This window comes from Chelonoidis abingdonii, chromosome 1, assembly GCF_003597395.2.
Source record: "Chelonoidis abingdonii isolate Lonesome George chromosome 1, CheloAbing_2.0, whole genome shotgun sequence".
NCBI lineage: Eukaryota > Metazoa > Chordata > Testudines > Testudinidae > Chelonoidis > Chelonoidis abingdonii.
This window is the reverse complement of record NC_133769.1, coordinates 303,691,460-303,715,789: the sequence shown is the minus strand read 5'-3', so window position 1 is coordinate 303,715,789 and position 24,330 is coordinate 303,691,460. Positions and strand designations below refer to the sequence as shown.

General features: G+C 44.7%; 1 protein-coding gene across 1 annotated transcript in view; it reads right to left on the bottom strand.

The window, feature by feature from the left end:
• The window catches only part of DIAPH3 (diaphanous related formin 3), a 560,319-nt gene extending 553,741 nt beyond the window's left edge, over positions 1-6,578 (bottom strand). The window contains exon 1 of the mRNA XM_075061558.1: positions 5,873-6,578. Within this exon, the coding sequence (XP_074917659.1) occupies positions 5,873-6,031 (159 nt within the window). The 5' untranslated portion in view covers positions 6,032-6,578. The remainder of the gene's footprint in view (positions 1-5,872) is intronic.
• Between the last annotated feature and the right edge of the window lie 17,752 nt (positions 6,579-24,330).

The window sequence follows — 24,330 nt, the reverse complement described above, 5'->3', positions numbered from 1 at the left end:
TCACAAGAGGAGTCAGCGCATTGGTGGTTCAGTAGCAGAAGTCACAGATACAGCCGGGCAGGTCTGTGGATCGGGAGTGAGGGGCACTGGCAGAGCAGTGAGAGGGGAGCTCAGGGCTGGGATAACAGGGGCTGTGGGTCAGGACAAGCAGTTCTGCGCAGAGTGTTCAGAGGTGCCCTGTATCTTCCCTTTCTCTGCACTGTCCCTGCTCCCAGAATGCACCAGGCCCTGGACTGAACTCTTCCCCTGCAGGCTGAGCTGGTTTCGTTTGCTGTGATCCTGTTGGATGGCCAGGGGGGGAGTGACAGTTCCAGTGTTAGAGCAAAAGGAATTTGTTAACTATTTGCTTATGGCAATCCTCTGCTTATCATCCCAGTATTATCCCAGTTAATCTTTGCACGTATGTAACCCTTCTTAGATGCACGTAGGCAAAATACCTAGGAGAAAGATGTTAAACAGATCCAACTTATCTGCAAAAGGAATTCAAGAAATGTATGGACTAACAGAAGTTTTGCACGTAAAGATGTTTGTAACCTAGTATATAAAGGCTGTTCTGAGCCAGTAAGGTGTGTCTTCTTCCTTTGGCACTAGCCAAGAAAGAAGCACCCGTTCAGCTGACCGAGAATAAAAGTTTGGTACCCGTCTTCCTGTCTTCCGTGCCTCCTTGGGGTAATTGAGTAGCTCCAGGGGGAAATGAGCCTATTTGGCTAACAGTATCTATTTGTTGTGTCTTGTCTCGTAAGCTTTTGGGGACAGGGTCCATCTTTTTGTTCTAGGTTTGTACATCACCTAATGCAACTGGGCCTTGGTTCATAACTAAGGCTCCTTGGCACTATGGTAAATATTAAAGTAAGGAGATTTTGGAACACAGAACTCCAACCTGAATAATTTAAGAAGTCTATTCCAACCAAAATCCAAACTAGGTGCACATAGTATCAACATCCAAGTATATTAATTACATGATTCTTTTTCTTACTGCCCTCTGGGCATAAGTTACAGTTTAAGTTTAGCATTCAAGTATATGGAATATTTTGCACTTAATGTAAGCACTAAAAAGTCCATGTAAACACCAAGATCCATAAGCTTTCACTAGTTAGATTTAAGAGATACTACAAAAACAGTCCACAAATCAAATATTTGATATATAAAAAAGCAATCGTAAAAAAAAAAATGAAAATATTTATCACAACTTTTAAAATCCAAGTTTAGTTAATAAATGTCATTTAGATTATAAACTTTTTAGGGCAGAACGGTCTTCCGTCATAGTTGTTCAGCACTCAGCATAAGAGCCTTGATAAAACTCAAAGTTTCTAGGCATTATCGTGCTACAAGCATGCTATACAATTTGAAGGACTTACAATTCTTGCTGCAAATTAAATATGTGACCCTCTTACTAGTTTAATGCTCCACAAAGTAAACACACACACACACGCCCCAACAAAACACCTAAAAAGTGGCTCTATCATCAGACTTGACCCTCCCTGGTGTGGTCATAGCTGTTCATTTCAGGGACAAAACTAAAAGCAATGAACATTTGTTCCTCTTATCGCTGAGAAGCCAATTCAGTTAAGACAGTGAGTGGCATTCTAATCTGCTTGTGCATCAGAGCCAAATACTGCCTTCAGGAACTGTATGACTGCAGGAAGAATTTGGCTGACACTTGACTTTCAGGTACCCTATATATAAGCAATTTTACCACACTCTGAAACTGAGCAAGTTTAAAGTGAAAGTCACTTATACATAAAATTAAATTTCATAATGCATGTCTCTTTTAAAAGCCTCGCTTTCAGATTATAACTATGCTGCAATGAACCTGCTGGCTTGTTTTCACCCCTCCCCAACCTCCAAGCTGTATAACCACTAAGGAAACACTCCAAGCCACAGGCCAGCTGGGACTATTCTTCCCAGCATGCATAGACAAACACATGCTACTTGTGCTGAAGCTAGCATGCTGGAAATAGCAGTGTAGCTGAAAGTAGCATGGGTGGCACCTCAGTCTAAGCAGCTGACTAAAAAACCTGCCCTGACCCACTTGATACCTACTCAGGTGGCTATCCCAGGCCATCACCTGTACTACCTCTAACCACAGTGCTGTTTTCAGCACACCAGCTTAAGTCTGTTTACTCGTGCTGGGAAGCATGGTTCTAGCTGCAATATAGGCATACCTTAAAAAAAAAAAGCACTGGGTTACCTAGTTCACCATCCGCCCAATAAACAGCTCCATAATCCTGACAGTACAGGAGAAGGAAGTAACATTCTGAGGTCAGACAGGATCAGCCTGGCAAAGAACCAGAAGCGGCAGCTGAGCAGTAGGTTGGTGTAGAAGCCTGGGAACTGGTTATAAAGCAAAAGATGAGTATCAGGCAGCCTGAGAGCTGGGACTGGAAAACAGAGCCAGCCACAGAAGTAGCCTTATTACTGGTATAGCATATATGTAGAGCACTACCAAAGCCACAGCCATGAAAAAACACATCACGGACCATGAAATCTGGTTCCCCCCTATGTGAAATCTGGTCTTTTGTGTGCTTTTACCCTATACTATACAGGAGACTAGCGTTTCTCAAATAGGGGGTCCTGAGCCAAAAGGGAGTTGCAGGGGGCCACAAGGTTATTTTAGGGGGCTTGCAGTATTGCCACCCTCACTTCTGCACTGACTTCAGAGCTGGACAACCACAGGGCAGCAGCTGTTGGCTGGGTTTCCATCTCTAAAGGCAGTGCCTCTGCCAGCAGCAGGGCATAAGTAAGGGCAGCAGTACCGCAATCCCCCCCTACAATAACCTTGCAACCCCCCACAACTCCTTTTTGGGTCAGGACCCCTACAATTACAACACAATGACGATTTCAGCTATTTAAATCTGAAATCATGAAATTTACCATTTTTAAAAAGGTATGACCATAAAATTGACCAAAATGGACCATGAATTTGGAAGGGCCTTACATATATGGGATGACTGTACTTATGGACTGCAAATCAGTGTGGAAGGGTTACAACGAGGAATCTGTGCCATTATAGTGGACTGCCTCAGGTACTATATTAGGAATCATTAATTGTTAGACAACAGTAGTTGTCTGGGGTATTTGCAGCTTTTATTTCTAGCAGCACAAATTAAGTAAAATGGAGAATTCTTGCTGCAGTCCTGGACAGAATCCAAAGCTCTGATCAACTGTATTCAGTATTGTACAGCCCCATTCTCTGTTCAATCTTGCAACTCCCTCATCATTTCTTTAAAATCATAGTTAATGACTCAGCATGTGTTCACAAAGTTTTAATTTGTGAGCAGCAAGTTGTGACTAAGATCTGACTAAGATCAGATGAGCAGTTAAAAATCAATTTATTAAAAAGAGTAAATCCTAAGATGCTCTTTACAACTGTTTGTGCTATACCATTAGGAATACTAGATTAAAAACTGCGGGATACAAGTTGAGAAGTAAAGACTATGGTTTCAAGAAAGAACGTTAAATAGTTGTCTCAAAAAATATGAAGTCCGGTCCAAAAACATACTGATCAAGACAGAGTCTATTATCCTTCCCTTCTATGATTATGAGGAAAAAAATACTTTGTCATGTCAAAATAACTCACCCTGTGAAAGTAATTTTTTTACAGGGCATTTTTAGATAGTATAAGAAAACACCAGATGTACAGGAATACCAGGTACAAGTTATCCCTGACCTAACTATAAAGTCAGTCAGATCATTAATGACTATAAGAAACAAAATTGGTTAGACACTCACTGACTAGAGCCGTGGTCACCAACTTCTCAGTTGTGATCAACTGGTCGATCCTAGAGGGTCTCCCAATCAATTGCGATCTCTGGCAGTATAGTGTGGCTGCAGCTAAGGCAGACTCCCTGCCTACATAGCCCCACACCACTCCCAGAAGCAGCCAACTCAGCCCCGGGGGTCGGGGAGCAGGGGTCTCCTTCTGTGTGCTGCTCTCACACTGGCCTAGAGAGCTGCAGGAGTCATGTTTGCAGAGAGGGGTAGCATGGAGCCATGTGCCCCCCACCCCTGCAAGGGGCCGCAGGGACACGTTGGCCCCTTCCAGGAATGGTGTGGGGCCACAGTAGGCAGGGAGTCTGCCTTAGCCTTGCTGCGCCCGCCACAGATCGGTAGATGCCAGAGATAAGTACTACCCGGTGGGAGGCCGCACCCCAACCTTCATCCCTGAACTCCCTTCTGGAGCCAGCACCCCATACCCCTCCTGCACCCCAAACCCAAGCCCCAACCTCCCTTCCAGAGCCCACACCCTGCACCCCAACACTCTGCCCCAGCCCAGAGACCCCTCCTGCACCCAAACTCCCTCCTAGAGCTTGCACTCCTCACCCCTCCTGCACCCCCAACCCCCTTCCCCAGGCTCACCCAGAATCCCCTCCCACACTGCAAACCCCTTGTCCCCAGCCCAGCACTCACATCCCGTCCTGAACACCAACTCATTTCCCCAGCCTGGTGAAAGTGAGGGTGGGGGAGAGCAAGCCAGGGGGGAGGGGGAGAATGTAGGGGGCAGGGCCTTTGGAGAGGGGTGGGTTAGATCCTGGGTTGCCCTTATATTCAAAAAGTCATCCTGGACATAAAACGGTTGGAGACCACTGAACTACAGGATGAAATCTACTAGCCAAAAAATGAAAAGCTCCCTCACCAGCAAAATCTACTGGATAGTCCACATAGAAAAGTTCTGCAGTTATACAAATCTAGTTAGACATATGTAATACTCCATGTGCACAGGCTTACTCAGGTTCTTTGGTTAATTTCACTTAGTTTAGCTAAAACATCTATCCAAGCAATATGAACTAAACAGGAAAAAAAATACACTCAATAAAATAAGACTGTCTGGGGTGTGAAATATACTACTATAACTATGTTGATTTAAACTCACACTTCAGGTTATAATCCCCTCCCCCCGCCCAAAAAAAAAAATAAAATAAAAACTCTGTGACGACCACACCTAACTTTAATACCTTTCTGAGAGATCCTACCCACACTTAACAGCTGGGAAATAGTAGATGCTGTGGTTCTTAAAAGGCATCTGTAACCCAGCTGAGAGATTCTTGCTTTCACTATCAAATGCTGGCTATCAAAAGTGCTCTATCTGAACTCCTTCTTAAATTATCCATTATGCAGCCTTCTAGGTACCACTTTTGATTTCTTTAATTTTCCATGAACAGACAGCCGCTCCCGAACCCTTCTGTATTAGTAGATCAGAAGCACTGGCATTTAGTTTGTGACAGCAAACCCAGTTTACAAGAGCCCAGAGGTCCCTAACAAACAAAATGTCCTTCCACACATACTATATGAATTTAAAGGACTACTAGCAACGTCATAGTTGTTTTGAGCCAGTTCTCTCTCTTCCCCCAGTCTACAGGCCCGAGCTGTCACCACTGACCATCCACTCGCTCAGGTGAGCACTCAGCATGCTGATAGTCTCATCCAGCCCCGCCTCTAACAAGTACAACTTTCCAGGGCCTCTGTGCGATCAGCTTCCCCCTCCCTGCAGGCCTCGCAGGCACTTGAGGAGAGCGGACTACACGAAGCTGGGAAAGGGAATTTGGCAGGGGACTGAGAAGAAAGGGCAGGGCCCGGATATTTGTGATTTTAAAACTGTCTCGAGCTGCTGGCGTTTCCGACGCCCACCCTTCCTCCTGGGCCGGGTCAGGAGGAAAAGCAGCCACTGGGCAGGCCCCCGGGGCCAGGGAGGGGCAGCACCGCCAGCCTTAGGTGTTCAGCGCCGGACACACCAGATGCCCTGGGGCTGACTCGGCCGGCCAAGGCCGGGATTTGCTTCCTGCCCCACTGACTAGGGAACAGCAGGAGCCCTGTGCGCGCAGCTGCCGGGGAGCCCCGTTACACTAGCCGCTGCTGCCCGCCGCACACTTACAAATTTGGGTTTCCTGCTGTCCGCTGCCGCGTCCTCCGAGCCGGGCCCACTCCCTGCCCCGGCGGGCACCTTTCTGCGATGCAGCTTGTTCTCTCGGGCCCCCCGGACAGGCGGTGGCGACGAGTCGCTGTAGCGCTGCTGCGGCCGCCGCGGCTCCATGGCAAGGGGCGCGGAGCCAGCCTTGGTCTTTCTCCAGGGCAGATCGTAGGCGGGTGGGTCACTGACTCGCCTAGGCCGGCGGACCCGGGGCTCTCCCCTGATGGCGCCGCTGGCCTCGGCCGCGCCCGGCGTGGGTCTGTAATTAGAGCGGCTTAGCTGGGCGGCGCGGGGGAGCTCAGGGTAAAGCCGCCGCCTCGGCCCGGCAGGGGATTTAGCCGGAAAGCTCCTCTAATCTCAGCCGGCTGCTCGCTCTACCCCAGCAGCCACATGAGTTGTTCGGATGCGGAGAAGGAAAATCCGGCTTTGCCGAGACCACCTCCTCCAGCGCAGCTCTCCCAGCCGCGGGACAATCTGCCGCGTCCGAATAGTCCCGCCACTGGCACTCCCGCCCTCCAGCCCCCGAATTAACCAATCAGAAACCGAGGACGTGCATGTCTGTTTTATCATTGGTCGGACCTTCTGTCAATCCCTACCAATCAACTGCTTGCCCAGCGAGGCAGGACCAGCGGTGTTCTTTGAACCGCAGGGGCAGCCCCAGCCGGACTACATATCCCGAAAAGCAACGCGGCGATAACCACGCGGGGAATAGTTGGCATTGCATGCTGGGAACTGTAGTCGCCTTTGGGTAGAGTGTCTCCCAGCTACGCACGCGGGGACTGATGTACCCAGCAGAACTTGGGATGGGAAACCAGAACTAGGCGGTCTCATTCCTGAGAGGCCCGTCAGCTTGCTGACGTTATGACAAGGAGCGAGAAGTGACGTGTGTGTGAATTGAAGCTAAATATGCGTCCACACGCACTGTCAACATAGGAAGCAGTATAGAGAAAACTAGCAGCCCCATTTCACTCCAGCTGCATTCACCATTACAATGGCCCTTGCAAGTTGTCAGAGCAGTTCCCTCACTTGACCAGATAGTATTGAAAAGTTTGGCTTTGGTGGTCTGTTGTGTTAGCAAACAGCAAGGCCTAATGAAAAAAATACTGTCTGAAATAGGCGCTTGACGCGTGATTACGGGCTATATGACCTTGCTAGATAAGAAAATGCTTGCAGAAGCTTGGAAAATGCTTGCCAGACAGATTCAGCCTTTGGATACTCTGAGTAGAGTGACCAGGTTTTACTTGAAATTGGGGAATGCGCCTCTTCTAAGGAATTGTCCTTCAAACATTTCACAAAAAACAGTTTTGTTCAAAATTAACTCTAGGACCAGAAGCGGCTAATTTTCTAAGATGGGACACCAAAGGTCTATTGACCACTGGAGACTTATTCCAGGACGCAATACTAATGAACTTTGGATAACTCATAATTAAATTTAATCTACCTGATCAGTTAGACATTTTCTAGATTCAGTTACTAAAAGAGAAACTCTACTCTTTTGGAAGAACTGATTAGAAAAAAACATACAGTGAGAGAGGTTAAACAAATAAGCTCCTCTTTCTATAATAATAACTATATACCTCAAATTCTATACCCTAGACTCAAGATTTTAACATTCCTCTTAAAAATAATAGCAAGAAGCACTCTGAAGCATATTATTATTACTATGCATGTTAATATTTTCTTTCAATACTTAACAAGCATCTAGATCTATATTTTAGATGTTCAATGTGATTTTCAGTTATCCTCCCTCATACATTGTTTTGGAGCTGTCATAATGACAGATGACTAACAGTGAGATGACATAGGTTTATTCTAACATTACAGTTATTTAAAATATTTATAAATTAGATGGAAAATAGGGTGAATTGTAAGGTGACAACATTGGTATGCTAGTCAAAAGTGGAGAAACTCTAAGCAACTTCAAGAAGACCTAACAAAGTAAATGACCAGCTGAATGGCAAATGAATTCCCTTGTTTATAGATACAAGGTAATAGACATTGGAAGGAATTAACTCTATATCTGTGTCTATGTCCTGAATATTTTATATCAAATAACAGAAGTAAAAGGAACAAGTCTCCTTTTGTTTCCATTATGTGATATAAAATACCCAGGTTACTCATTGTAATTTTTCTTTTTTGTTTGTCTTGAATGCAATAAAAATAAAATCAAATTAAAAACCCAGAACAATTACAATCACCTTTTCTAAAATAACTTGACTTGCTTAAATACAAAACAATGACAAGGAAACAGTACAGGCCTTGATCCCTCAGTTTGTTCTATGCAGGCAGACCCCTACACCCTTGTGAACCCCATTGAACCCCATTCTGTGTGTATATACCTATAACATTCCACCACACATAGCCTTTTGCAGGATTTGGGTCATAATATTGTTTTATGGAAGAACAGGTTAATTTAGAACAGGAGTTACAACCAAAATTACTATATGAATGTGTGATTTTTCTTAAAGTACAGTAAAGCACTTTTGCTTTGGTAGGTTTCTCTAGCACTTGAAATTCTGTTTGGAATTCTTCATGGGGAGTATAATTAGGACAACACTATTTAATGTCATGCTTAATTATTTTCCAGAATGTTTTGATTAGAAAATTAATCTGCCTGTGTAGTGCATATGATAGAGCTGTTTAAATGGGACCTTTTTAATTGCACAGTTGCAGGGCCAGCGCTTTCATTTAGGCGACATAGGCAGTCACCTAGGGCGCCAGCATTACGGGGGGGGTGGGGGCGGCATTTTGCCGGGGGGGGCGGCAGGCGGCTCCAGTGGAGCTGCCACAGTCGTACCTGCAGAGGGTCTACTGGTCTCACGGCTCCAGTGGACCTCCCGCAGGCATTTCTGCGGACGGTCCGCTGGTCCCACGGCTCCGATGGACCTGCCACAGGCATGCCTGCAGCAGCTCCCCCAGAGCCGCGAGACCCGCGTGCGGGGCGACGAAATGGCCCGGCGCCTAGGGCGCTAGAAACCCTGGCGCCGGTCCTGCACAGTTGTAGAATGCAATAGTTGTACCAGGAGATCAGTTTCAAAGTACCGTATTGAATCAATAGCAAGCAAATAAAGACAGAGCAGTTGATTGGACATGTTGTAAAAATATAGTTAAATGTCATTAAGTAAAAAAGGTGATTATTTTAATCCTGAACACAAGGGGTATTAATAGAGTTATCAAATATTATTATTTTATAGTGCCCCAAACTGTGTTTGCTAGGTGATTCATAGAACAAATAAAAACAAATCAACTCTACCCCACCCCCATCATCTAATTTTATACATGATATAATGTCAAGGAATAACACAATATGAAAGGGAAAGGGTGAGACAGAGAAGACTAACAGTAATAATATGATTATACATTTACTCAGTTATGGCATGCACATAGTTTGATAGTTCTGTTTTCTTGTTGTTTCTTGCATTTGTTTGGTTTTGGACCCTGCTCAAAGTAATCAGAGTTTTTCAGCAGTACGTAATACTCCAGATGTGGCCTCACCAGTGCCGAATACAGGGGAATAATCACTTCCTTCAATCTACTGGCAATGCTCCTACTAAAGCAGCCTAATATGCTGTTAGCCTTCTTGGCAACAAGGGTACACCGCTGACTCATATCCAGCTTCTTGTTCACTTTAATCCCCAGGTCCTTTTCTGCAGAACTGCTGCTTAGCTGGTCAGTCCCCAGCCTGTAGCAGTGCATGAGATTCTTCCATCCTAAGTACAGGACTCTGCACTTGTCCTTGTTGAACCTCACCAGATTTCTTTTGGCCCAATCCTTCAATTTGTCTTAGTCACTCTGGAACCTATCCCTACCCTCCAGTGTATCTGCCTCTGTACCCAGCTTAGTGTCATCTGTGAACTTGCTGAGGGGGCAATCTATCCAGATAATTAACGAAGACGTTGAACACAACCAGCCCTAGAAGCAATCCTTCTGGCACACTGCTTGATACTGGCTGCCAACTAGACATCAAACCATTGATCACTACCCACTGAACCCAACAATCTATCCAGCTTTCTATCCACTTTATAATCCATTCATCCAATCCATACTTTTTTAACTTGCTGGCAAGAATATTGTGTATCAAAAGCTTTGCTTCAGTCAAGATACATCACATCCATGGCTTTCTCCATATCCAAAGAGCTAGTTGTCTCACCATAGAAGGCAATCCGGTTGGTCAGGCATGACTTGTCCATGCTGACTGTTCCTGATCACTTTCCTCTCGTCTGAGTGCTTCAGAATTGTTTCCTTGAGGACCTGCTCCATGATTTTTCCAGGGACTGAGGTGAGGCTGACTAGTTCCTTCTTCCCCTTTTTAAAAGATGGGCACTACATTAGCGTTTTTCCAGTAATCCAAGACCTGCCCAATCTTTTCAAAGATAATGGCCAATGGCTCTGCAATCACATCCGCCAACTCCCTTGGCATGCTCGGATGCAGTGCATGGACTTGTGCTCATCCAGCTTTTCTAAATAGTCCTGAACCACTTTCTTCTCCACAGAGGGCTGGTCATCTCCTCCCCATTCTGTGCTGCCTAGTGCAGTAGTCTGGGAGCTGACCTTGTTCACGAAGACAGAGGCAAAAAAGGTATTGAGTACATTAGCTTTTTCCACATCCTCTGTCACTAGGTTGCCTCCCTCATTCAATAAGGGGCCCACACTTTCCTTGACTTCCTTCTTGTTGCTAACATACCTGAAGAAACCCTTCTTATTACTCTTAACATCTTTTGCTAGTTGCAACTCCATGTGTGATTTGGCCTTCCTGATTTCATGCCTGCATGCCTGAGCAATATTTTTATACTCCTCCTTTGTCATTTGTCCAATCTTCCACTTCTTGTAAGTTTCTTTTTTGTGTTTAAGATCAGCAAATAATCATATCAATGACATACAACAATTATTAACAACTTAATTAAATCCTAATTTCTTCAAATATAGCCTATCCATAAGACTTTGATTAATTTTAACTACATGGAAATTTTAAAGTATGTGCATTATTCTGGGGTTAAGATCATTGTTGACAAAGGAAGAACTGACTCAGATACTAAATTTCCAAGGACCAAGTTGTTAATTTTATCTTACAAATTAGTTAATGGATTTACCTGTATATTTTCAGAAAATTAATTTGATACTCAAAGAGTAAATGCCCTAAGTTTGAATAAGATACACTATACTTTTTCACACAGAACAAAGAGGTTTAATTCTGCTTTAAGTACACAGCAAAACTCAACGTTAATTACAGAGTCATAACCAGCAATGCCATAATGTGCATGTGGTGTGTAGGGGGTCTCTTACTTCTTTGGAGCTTGGGTCAGAAAGTCTTTTGTTAAGAACAAAAGAATGGCCATAGTGGGTCAGACAAATAGTCCAGCTAACCCAGCATTCTGTCTTTGACCATGGTGGGCTCCAGATGCTTCAGAGAGAACAAACAGAACAGAACACGTTATCGAGTGATCCATCTACTGTCATCCTGTCCCAGCTTCTGGAAGTTGGAGGTTTAGGGACACTCAGAGCATGGGGTTGAGTCCCTGATCATTCAGGCTAGTACCCATTTATGGACCTATCCTCTGTGAAATTATCTAATTCTTTTTTGAACCCAGTTATATTTTTTGTCTTTACAACATTTCCTATCAATGAGTTACACAAGCTGTGTGTGTGTTTTGTGAAGAAGTACTTCCTTATGTTTATTTCAGACCTGCTGCCTATTAATTTCATTGAGTGACCCTGGTTTCTATGTTATGTGAAGGCATATATAACACTTCCTTATTCACTTTCCCCACACCATTCATGATTTTATAGACCTCTATCGTATCCCATCTCTTTTCTGAGCTGAATGGTCCTAGTCTTTTTAATCTCTCCTCATATGGAAGTTGTCCATACTGTTAATCATTTTTGGTGTCTTTCTCTGTACCTTCTCCAATTATATCTTTTTTGAGATGGGATGACAAGAACTGCACACAGAATTCCAGGTATGCAAATCTGTGAATTCATATAGTGCCAGGGTTCCCAAACTTGGTTTGTGGCTTGTTCCTGACCAATGGGTGCTGTGGGAAGTGGTGGCCCGGCCATTGGCTGGGAATGGCAAACCATGGCCACTGGGAGCTGTGAGCGGCCGTACCTGCAGATGCTCAGGTAAACAAATTGTCTCGCAGCCCGCCAGGGGCTTACCCCTGAACAGGCCATGAACCAAGTTTGGGAACCCCTGATATAGTGGCATTCTGATATATTCTGTCCTATTAGCTATCTCTTTCCTAATAATTCCTAACATTCTGTTGGCCTTTTTGACTACCACTGAACACTGAGTAGATGTTTTCAGAGAACTGTCCACAACGACTCCCAGCTCTCTTTCTCCAGTGGTAACAGCTAATTTAGACCACATAATTTGTATGTATGGTTGTGTAAGCAGAGTCAGGATGAGCTCTACCCTGACATCTGGTGGTGAATTATGGGAAGTGTGGAAAGAATGTCCGGAATGTGAGGTCTCAAATATTTGCATAGGCACACCCAGCAAGGAGCCAGCAAGGAGCCTGGAAATGTGTGTTTTGACATTTCTGGATCCACCAATTTCTCATTAATGGGCAGGATAAATAAAATGTTGCCAACCTGATATGTGAATGAGGAACTTACGAGACGCTTTATAACAGATAATGTCTCAATATAAATTAAATGACACTTGCAGACAAGGGAACATAAGAGTTCCAAAACCCAGTGAATTGAGAGAGGTTGGGGACAGTGTTTGTGTCTGGTGGGCAGTTTCTTGTGACCAGAAGACCAAGTTCCACCCTCTCCACTGTGGAATGTCAGAGGTTGATTTTTTATCCCTTGAAGACTCTAAGATACAGGTTGCTGAGCTGAACTCCCATTTTGGGCTAATGGTGCAATAGCAACTGGGTCCCCTACTATGTCTGAGATCACGGAGACTGAAATCACAAAAAGAGCTGAAATTACTGAGCTGGGAAGCAACGAGTGCTGTGCCTAACTAGTGAGGGAGCCTGAAGCTAATACTGTGGGAACCAAGCAGCTGGAGAGTGGAGCAGTTTTGGATGGCTGGAGCAGAACCACAGGACAGCTGGTGGAAGTGGACGGCTGGCAGAGCGGAGTAGCTGTGGGAAGTGTGGAGCAGCCCACAGAGCGAGCAGAGCCGAGCAATTTGCAGGGACCAACTGACAGCCACAAGGAAGTTGTGAGGGAAGCGGCCAGAGAGCAGAGGAGCCGGCTGGTAATGCGCGGAGCAGTTCGTGGAAAAGGCGGAAGCCGAACCCAACGGAGAGGCAGGGCAGTTGGCCCTGGACCACGTAAGTGCCCCATTTCCACCAGGATGAGGGGAGGGACCTCTACAGATAGACTCTTGAATTCTGGAGTGGCATTGACCAGAGACTTTGGGTTGTTGGACTTTGGAGTGATTGACTTAAGACCCTAAGGGGGAAAGAACATTGCAAAATGTACTGGGGGTGTTATGGGTGTGTTATAGACTCTGTTTGTGGTGTTTTTCTCCAAATTGGGATGCCGCATTGATTCCTTCCTTTATTAAAAAAGATTTTGCTACACTCAGAACTCTGTGCTTGCGAGTAGGGAAGTAATTGCCTCCTAGAGGTGCCCAGGAGGGTGTGGTATGTAAGTGTCCCAGGTCACTGGGTGGGGGCTCGAGCCGGTTATGCATGGTGTTATTGAAACGGAACCCCTGGATGCTGAACCCAGCCCTTGTTGCTGCCAACTCAGAGGGGCAGAAGGGTTACAGTTGTGATTATGTTTTCCAGTGTGCATTACTTTGCATTTATCAACATTAAATTTCATCTGCCATATTCTTGCCCAGTCACCCAGTTTTGTGAGGTCTCTTTGTAAGTCTTTGCAGTCAGCTTTGGACTTAATTAGCTTAAGTAATTTTGTATCATCTGCAAACTTTGCCATCTCATGGTTTTCCCCTTTTTCCAGATCATTTATGACTATGTTGAACAGCATTGGTCCTTGTTGCAGGCTCAAATTCTGCTGGAAGGCAGGGATTAATGGGGAAGAACTAAAAGCAGGTGGAGCCCAATATTCTATTGGGAAACCAGTCTGAAGTTCATAAAAAGAAAAGGAAGAAGGAGTCAGGTACTGGCTGGTAGAAAACTAAACAACCATACTGAGGGAGTGTGTGCTACAACTATGACTTTGTTTATTGTTTTCAAATGAAGTGCTAGAGTTTATTTTTTCCTCTCCTTAAAAAAGAAGTATTTTTTTTGTTTGTTTAAACTGTAAGACAAAGGAATTTAGGACTTTTATTTGCCATAATCCTGAAGAAAGGGAATTTTGAGACTAGATTTGAAGGAAATCCTGAAGAAGATTTCTTTTTCCTTATTGGTTTACCTTGTTTGTTTGTTTTTTATTGCAGATAGACCATTTTACAAATACAGTGCTTTATGAAAGAGAACAGAGAGAAGTTTTCAGCGTTCATGCCATGTAGCAATGCTTTCTCTTTACAGAGCAGACTACTAGATATTTTTTCCCCTCTGCCTATCCAGTGTGCTGCTTGCAATTTCCCATCTAGGCTTGCTGGCCCAACTGTAGCTGTTAAATATGAGCTTGCTGATTAACGACCCCTCAGAGTCTTCCTTCCTGTTTTTCTGTTACACCTTTCTGCTGGTTTCTCATTCCTGTGTGTCTAGTTGCCTCTGTTAAATGGTGACCTCTCAGTTAGGGTTGCCAAGTATCCGGTTTTCGACTGGAACACCCGGTTGAAAGGGGACCCTGATGGCTCCAGTCAGCACTGCTGACCGAGCCATTAAAAGTCTGGTTGGTGGTGCAGTGGGGCAGGCAGGCTCTGTGCCCAGCTCCACACAGCTCCCAGGAAATGGCTGGCCTGTCCCTCTGGCGGGGGGCGGCCATGGGGACACCATGCGCTGCCCCAGCCCTGAGAGCAACTCCCATTGGCAAGAAACTGCGTGACGCCTGTGGGCATGGGCAGTGCCTGTAGGCAAGAGCAGCATGCTGAGCCCCCTGGCTGTGCCTGCACCTAGGAGCCAGAGGGACATGCTGGCTGCTTCCTGGAAGCCGCCTGAGGTAAGCACTGTCCGGAATCCATACCCCAAATCCTATTCCATGCTCCAACCCCCTACCCCAACCCTGAGCTTCTTCCCACACCCAAACTCGCTCCTGGAGCCTGCACCCCCTTCCACACCCCAATCCTCTACCCCAGCCCTGAGCCTCCTCCCGCACTCAAACTCCCTCACAGAGCCTGCACCCCAACCCTCTGCCCCAGTCCTGAGCCCCCTCCCACACTCTGAACCCTTCAGTCCCATCCTGGAACCCCCTCCTGCACCCCAAACCTGTCATCGTTGGCCCCACCCTAGAGCCCCTACCCGAATCCCCTGCCCCAGCCTGGTGAAAACAACCAAGTGAGCAACCATACGGAAGAGCAAGCGATGGAGGGAGGGGGGAATGGAGCGAGTGGGGAGCAAGGCCTTGGAGAAGGGTCAGGGCAGGGGCGGGGCCTTGGGGCAGAGGGTGGTATAAGGGTGTTCAGTTTCTGCAGTTAGAAAGTTAGCAATCCTACCATAAATGTTATGGGTTTGTTGCTTATTACAACTGTTTCTGCTAAGAATCAGATTAGCTACTGCATCTTTGCCACAAAGGAGGATATGTAGATTCATCATAAGTCAGCAACTGGGAGGATTTGTACCTGATTCTGAGTTGTCCTGGACCTTGCGTCATCATTTACACTTATACATAATGGATGTATGTTGCCACCAATCTAATATGGTAGTGTGGGACACCCATTCAGCACTTATTTTGCACAGGTGCAAAACTCAAGGCAGTGGAAGTCCATAGTTTTCACTGCTTCGTGCTATAACATAGCAAATACCCCTACAACCAGAAAAAAAATTGTTTAGATGTCCCAATAGAAGTTTCTCACTAGGATTGTTTTTAAAAGACTTATCATATTTTACTCTAATTCTATGATGGTTGTTATGGAATAAAAACAACAAAGTAAAAAGTTCAGAAAACTCCATTCAGAGTATCCTAGCATGACTGCCTTTTTCCCCCCCAAAATATAAAGGTGAAGGAGGCACTCTTGTGGATAGCATATATCATGGAGTTTATATCAGTGTGCCGGGGTGATGACTCACTGGCACGGCACCTCCTGCTGGTTGTCCAGGGAATTAGCTCTTTCCAGCCCAGAGCATCCTCTGTGAGCCAGTGTCTCGCCTGCCGCTGACCTGTGACCTTCCCAGACACCGGTGCCCTTTGCCCAGGGGTTCTGCCCACCGCAGTACCCCCTCACTCTGGGTCTCCCCTCCCAGGGGAACCCTCAGCCACCTATCCCCAACTTGCCTCACTGGCTACTGCCAGTCTCCATTTAGCCCCCGCTCACTGGGGCAGATGTCAGTCTGTAAACTACTCATCATTGGCAAGAGGGGTTGGACCAGCTGTCTCTGCCTATTCTTAGGCTTCCCCTCTGCAACCCTAGTACCCTTTTGTGGGCCCTTAACTCAGCCTGTAGCCTGAGGCTTTGCTAGGCTGGAGCTCCCCAGCTCCCTCTGCCCTTCCCCAGCACTGCTCCACCCTAGGTACCAGTCTCAGCTTCCTAAACAGCCAAGCCCTTTTCTCAAGAGAGAGTGTGTCCTTCAGTGCCTGGCCTTCTTATAGGGGCCATCTGTGGCTTGATTGAGGTGTGTGCTCCACCTGTGGCTTCTTCCCCCAATCAGCCTAGCATTTCTTTACCACAGCCCTCTCCAGGGCTGCTTTAACCCCACCAGGGCAGGAGCAGGGTGATTACCCTGCTACAATCAGCCACAAATTTTTACACCTCAAACAAAATTTTATATATTGTAGGTACATGGTACTAATTCCATAACCATTTTCCTGATCTATTCACTAACGTTTCTAGCTAGCGTTTACATTAATGCGTAGCAGAAGAAGCTGAAGAGTGAGTATCACTAGTCTACTTTTTAAATAGAACTTATGTCCCCATGCTAAAATTGAGAATATGAGCAAAAACACAGATAGGAAGGTAAGTTGGCTTCACTAAATGTTTGCAATTAAAATTTTAGAAATAACTTAGCATAGAGAGAGTTTTTTAAACTAACGTAATTTAACATCATTGCATCATTTAACATCAACATAATTTAAATTAACTAACACTGCAGCTGTGGAAAAATGATATACCTTCTCCAAGACTCTGCCTGGATAAAAAATAAAATTATATTGTAAATCAAATAGACCCTTATGAGGACATATGAAATATAATTTGTGACACTGTTGAGGACATTATTATATGAAGTTCAGGTTTGTACTGTAATTATGGGCCAAATTCATCCATGGCCTAATTCCACTAAAAGTCACTGGAACAAGTTTACTGGTGTAGTAAATTATAAATTGATAAGTGGATCTAATGTGCCATAATAAGGTGTATGTTACACACTTTTAAACTTAGGCTGGGATTTTCAAAGGAGCCGAAAGGATTTAAACACTGATATCCCATGCACTCTGTCCCTGTAATATTAACTGTCCATAGTAATAAATATTGTAAATGCTAAAAGAAAATAAACTTATTTCCTGAAGAAAATTGCCAGTGGGGCCCTGCACAGAGGTAAATGTTCACACAAGCAGATCCCTTTGTTGGAGGATGAGGCAAGGACTTCTCAGGGCATGTACTGTAAGGTAAGGATGCTTGATGTAAAATAATTACCTTTCTCTGCTAATTGACAGCTGACAGATTTTTTTCACAGGCTACTTCCTTCTGGTGTAATTCAATAATTTCTTGTGATTTGTTTTTTGCTCTTCAAATTTCCATAGCCTTCCTAATTTCTGTCTTTCATTTTTACCTGGTATAGTTTATACTCCTATTAGCTACTTTAGGGATGAATTGCCATTTTCTGAAGGATATTGGTTACCCTGAACAACCTTTTGAATCTTAACACTTACCTCTTAAAACCAAAACAATAAGTATAGGTATGTGTACCTTCTGTCATTCAGTTATTACAAAGTGAATAAGGCTCCAAAATGAATCTAAAGATTTTAATTTTCTTATTTGACTGTCAGTTCTCTTTGTCCTAACTTTCTTATTTTTATTTTAATCCACTATTCTAAAGTTTGGTATTGCAGTTTTTTATATGATCTTTTCCGTTTAACTTAATTCTATCATGGACACTATTACTTAGTGGGTCAACAATAATTAATCATTGAAACAATTCTCATATGTTATTAAGGACAAAGTGGAAAGTAACCTTTCCTCCTATGAAAAACTAATTTAAGGCTTTGGAAAATTACTTCACTAAAGTGTACCCCTATGTATCAATAAGATCAATGTAGATAAAGTTGCCATTATGACTATTTCATTAGATTTTGTTACTTTTTTGTTCCCTTTAACATTGTGGACTCAGGGGACCCAATTCTTTATTGCCTTACACTTTGCACAGTCATGTTAAACTTGTATGAAGTGAGTGCAAAATGCTACTGTATAAGAGTGTGGACTCACCCCTGCAGTGCCTTCTGCTGGTTGCTTAGGGAATTAGCTCGATTTCTAGGCAGGTGATCCACTTGTCCCTTGCTGTTGGCCCTCATGTCCCTCCCTGGACCCGGTGCCCCTTTTACCTGGGGTGCTGCCCCCTGGCAGTAACCCCTTTTTCTCAGGGTCTCCCCCTCCCCGGGGAACCCCCACCCACTATCTCCACCTCACCTCAGTATATGGCTACTGCCAGTCATTGTCTAGCCCCCACACCTGGGGCAGACTGCAGTATCAGCCTACTCATCACTAGCAAGGTTGGGTTTGGACCTGCTGCCTTTGCCTATCCCTGGGTTGCCCTCTGCAACTCCCAGTACCTATTAGCCCAATGGTAGGCCGTAGCCTGGGACTTTCCAGGCAGGAGTTCCCCAGCTCCTCTGCCTTTCCCCAGCCCTGCACCACTCAGGTACCCTGTCTCTAGCTCCCTGCAGCCAGGCCCATCTCTCTCTACAGGCAGAGAGAAACTGTTTGGGCTCCTGGCTCACAGCCTTTTTATACAGGCCAGATGTGGCCTGATTGGGGCGTAGCCTAGCTGCATCTGCTTCCCCAATCAGTCCAGCTTTTAGAGCTGCAGCCCTCTCCATGGCTGCTTTAAGCCCTGATGGGCAGGAGTGGGTAACCACCCTGCTACATACTGTAACACCAGAAGATCCCAGTTGTCAGAGGGCTGAATGGAACCTGGGAACCTCTGGAGCTTAAAGCATGAGTCTCTACTTCAGGGGTGGGCAAATTTTTTGGCCCAAGGCTACATCGGGGAATAGAAATTGTATGGCCATGAATGCTTACAAAATTGGGGTTGGGATGTGGGAGGGACTGCTGGCTCTGGGGTGGGGCTGGGGATTAGAAATTTGGAGAGCAGTAGGGAGCTCCAGGCTGGGATCGAGGGGTTTGGAGAGCGGGAGTGGGATATGGGCTGGGGCAGGGGTTTGGGGCGTGGGGAGAGGTTCAGGCGGTGCAAGCTCCGAGCGGCACTTACCTCAAGTGGCTCCTGGAAGCCGTGGCATGTCCCTTTTCCGGCTCCTATGTGGAGTCGCGGCCAGGCGGTTCTACTTGCTGCCCCATCTGCAGACACTGCCCCTGCAGCTCCCATTGGAGTGTGTAGAAGCCGGAGTGGACCATGACAGCTTCTGGGAGCCTTGTGATGTGGCCCCTGACCCTGCGACCCAGCCAGAGTGCCAGAGTGGGGCTGAGCCACATGGTGCGGCCCATAACCCAGTGCCTCGGCCAGAGCGGGGCAAACCGTGTTGTGCGGCCCCGACCCAGCACTGTGGCTGGAGCACCAGAGTGGGGCAGAGCCCCTGGTGCAGCTCGTGGAGTGGCTTAAAATGGCTCATGAGCCATAGTTTGCACACCCTTGCTCTACTGCATGAGTTAAAAGCCATATGGCTTTTAGCTAAGTCAGTAGAGCAGCCTGATTAATATCTCTATCTAAGTGGTCTCGGTGCCACTTGATGGGACAGAGCACCACATCCAGGTGTGTGGGTTACTCTACCATTCTGGTGTTATGGAACTTCTTTATTTTCTGTTATGTGACATTTCTGGAATGTACATCTGTCATCACCGTCAGTGCACCATAACTATCAAGTTCTAGATAGCTGCTTGAGTGACATTTTTGTGAGGTGAGCCTGTGAAGTTAGCAAGCTTTTTCTGATTCTTTCTTTTCCCCCAGCTAACAATGCTGATACTTCAATTTGAGGATTTAAGGTACCTTCACCTATTTATATTAGTTAAGTGTTGTTATCCCTATTTTACTCATCGTGAGTAAATTGAGGCATCAGAAGGAGACTTTCTCAAGATACTACAGTGAATCAGAGACCAAGGTGGGAATGGAAGCCAAGAGTCCTGATTCCCAATCCTGTATGTTAGTCACATGATCATCCTTCCCCAATTTGTATTAAGGAGTACTTACCTATCTATCCAAACTCATCCATCTTTTTTCTTCACCATTATCTCTTGCTTTGCCTGTCACCAGCTGTTTCCTTTATCCCTCTTTTCCCAATAGTCACACTTCCTTCTGTCATTTCCATCTCTGAATTTCTTTGTAACCTGTCTGGTCCTGTTACCCTCACACCATGGCCAATTTCTGCTAGTGGAATGTGCCACTTCTCAAAGCTGGGAAGCAGTAATGCTGTCCATCTTTGTCCAGGAAACAACAGTTCCTCCCCACTGTGCTCTACTGAGAGGTACAATGGGAAGGAGTGAGCCAATCCAGGGAAAGGTGAGAAGGGGACGTATATGAGAAAACCTTGTCTGGCTGCTCAGAAATAGCTTCTAGCAGTAAGGTAGGGAATACTTCTTTGCTGCCAGTAGTCCTGCTGATGAGTGACAGGTCAACTGGCATGGATGAGAAAGTGAAAGGAGAGGCAAATGTATGACACTAACTCCATATATGACTGTAACTCCAAAGTAACACTTGGCATATATGGTACATCTGCCCTTTCCTATCCTTTATTTATTACCAAGTAACCATTGTATTGGAATACTACTAGATGAGGATTCTGTCAAGCCTGAGTGCTCTTCAGTGCCTGTCAGCTTTTCCCAGCTTCTAGTTTAACACACTTTCTTGTTTCTCTATGTCAGTAGTCTAGTCTGGTTTGGTTGAGGTTGAGACCATCGCTCCTGCATAGGTAATTCCTTTCTCCCAAATTTTCCATAATAAATTGAAAACCATTCTCTCTACCCTACTATATTATCCATGCATCCAAAATCCCACGGATACTCTCAGAAATTTTTCACATGATATCACAATGCACAGTGCCTCTGGAGATTCCAGCCCAAAGTTTCTTCTCCAACAAAACTCATGCCCAGAGCAAGGAAACAAATGCAAGTCAACCACTAAGATATATCAGTGGGCCATAGGCAAACCCCCCTCATGTCCACCCCAAAGGCCTCCCTGCATCCTGCTCCCAACTGGCTCCCCCTTGAGAGCACTCATCACCTCCCCATACTTGTAGAAGGTCTTGAGATTGTCATTGAGTGAGTCCTTTGGGCAAAGCAGAGAGAACACAGGCTTCAGGAAGTCAGAGGAGACCAGGCAGGCCCCCCAGGAGGGAACTCTGGTGCAGAAGGTGCTCCCATGGCATGGCAATGTGCTTTTTCTTCTTGTGGAGATACTGGTGAACTTTCCCCACACACAACAGGTGATTTATTGATAAGAACAAAAATTATTTAAAAAAATTATTAAAAGCACAGAGAAAATGGAGTAAAAACAAGAAGAAACTGCTTAACATGCCTAGATTTACACTATGAGTGAGCTAAACTACGTAAGGCTTTTTGAGTTTATATTACAGAAAAGAAACACTGTTTTTGAACATGAAAGTAATCTATTCCCATCTCATTCTGTCCCAAGAGAACCTCACTTCTCTGTATTCAGAGACCCCTCTTCCCTTCACACTAGGTCCACTTGCCTGCCCTGACACACCTCATCATCTAGGACAGCCACTTCCCATTCTCCAAGCCAGTTTTCTCCCAGTTACCTATATTCACACGCAGTAGAGTTTTAGAATTGCTGCTTTCTCTACACACAGCTTTTGCATGGATTCATCTATATTTAGAAATCAATGTAGTAAAATCAGTGTGAAAACTGTGTATAGACAAGGCCTAAGTCTTTTGCCCACTTAGGTTTGACCCTGCATACCTCCATCACAGTGTGGTGGCAGGGTCAAAATTGAGTGAGCCGCACTGTGACCTCATGCATGGGGGTGTAGTGCTGCTCAGGTCATGAAGGAGAGGCTATTGGGCCAAACCTGAGATTACTTTGTGTTCCAAAACCACAGTGTTTCTTTTCTGTTACATAAGCTTAGAAAACCGTACCTAGTTTAGCCCACTCGAAGTGTAAATCTTGACAGGTTAAGCAAACAGTTTCTTCTTGTCTTTATTCTCTCTATGCTTTTAATAATTCTTATTCTTATAAAGAAACCATCTGTCATGTATGGGGAATGGTCGCTAGTATCTCCTCAAGGAGAAAAGGTACAATGTATAAGAGGAGTACAGGAGGCAAAAGAGATTGCAGAACCTAAAACCACTGCGCTTATCTTGGTCAATAAGATGTGAAAAAAAGTATCCAGTCCCAGGAAAGTTCTGTGATGGGCAAACACCTCTGGACACATCAACAGAACCAGGAACAAGATAAGAGTTGGCAGGAGGTAAGGTAAGAGGCATGCAGTTATTATACAATAAAACAATTATTTGCAAATTTCCTGACTTCATTAAAAAATAAAATATTTGTTTCCCTTTGTCACAATATGAATACATTTGGCCTATAAACATAATTTTAAACTATCCCTGGGACTTTAACAATTCAGTCTACACATTGTCTCCCTTTCACTGCATTGTATTGGACTTACTCAGATTATTACTTAAAGGGTGATAGTAATGTTTACCTAGTAACATTAAACTCATAGATTTTAAGGCCAGGAGGGACTATTGTAATTATCTAGTCTGACCTCCTGCACAATGCAGGCCACAGAACCTCACCCACCCACTTCTGTAATAGACTCATTACCTCTGGCTGTTAGTGAAGTCCTCAAATCATGATTTAAAATTTTCAAGTTACAGAGAAGCCACCACGTACACTAGTTTAAACCTGCAAGTGACCAGTGCCCCATGCTGCAGAGGAAGGCAAAAAAACCCTAGGGTCTCAGCCAATCTGACTCAGGAGAAAAAAATTTCCCAACCCCAAATATGGTGATCAGTTGGACCTAGAGCATTTTGGCAAGTCAAGACCCAACAGCCAGACACCTAGGAAAGAATTCTTTGTAGTAACTCATAGCCCTCCCCATCTGGTGTCCCATCACCGGCCATTGGGGATATTTGCTACTAGCAGAACTGCTACGTGTCATTGTAGGCAGTTTCATCATACCATCCCCTCCAGAGATGTATCAAGCTCAGTCTTGAAACTAGTTAGTTTTTTTGCCCCCTCTGCTCTGCTTAGAAGGTTGTTCCGGAACTTCACTTCTCTTATGGTTAGAAACCTTCATCTAATTTCAAGCCTAAACTTGTTGATGGCCAGTTTATATCCATTTGTTCTTGTGTCAGCGTTGGTGCTTCACTTAAATAACTCCTCTCTCTCCCTGCTGTTTATCCATCTGATATATTGATAGGGAGCAATCATATCTCCCCTCAGCCTTCATTTGATTAGACTAAACAAGCCAAGCTCTTTGAGTCACTTCTCATAAATCAGGTTTACCATTCCTCTGATCATCCTAGTATTCCTTCTCTGCACTGTTCCAGGTTGAATGGATCTTTCTAATAATGTCTCTGAATTAATTAACATGAAAACATGTCATCCTCAAACAATGAAACTCTGAATCAGAATACTTTCAAGCCAATCTGTACCATCTTTTACACTAGATTTTGTTAGTCTGAAAATGTGAGGTAGGATTTCTTCCAGAAAGTTTTAGTTGTATGGACTTTTAGTTCCTTCAGTCCCCTTTGCTGCAGACTGCTGCACATGTTGACATTTAAAGTAATTTGTAATTTCGAAACAGTGTAGACATGCTGACTTAGAAGTTAAACAGTTATTTTTGTTTTTCAGAGTCTGTGATGGAATTGTTCAGATGTCAGATATGAGAGAACTAGCAAGTAGAGTCTCATATGTGAGTTAGATGCATAAAACAGAAGAACCGCATTGTCCTTGCTTGTTCCCAAGACCGTTCACTCTGAATCTCTGGCCTTATCTATATGGGAAAATTGACCAGAACAGAACTATTCCAGAATAGCTCCAGATATGGACAATATATTCTGGAATTTGTTCTGGAATAATTATTCTGATATGTGATTATATAGGGTACGTGCTAAAGACAGGAAACTACCTATATAAAGGTGGCCTCTTGTCCCATGTCCACTGTATTTACATTATAATAATTATGTGACTAGTCATGCAAACTGAGCTACAATTCTAATATTTTTAGACTTAAAGAGCGAATGCATAGTATTATACAATCCAATC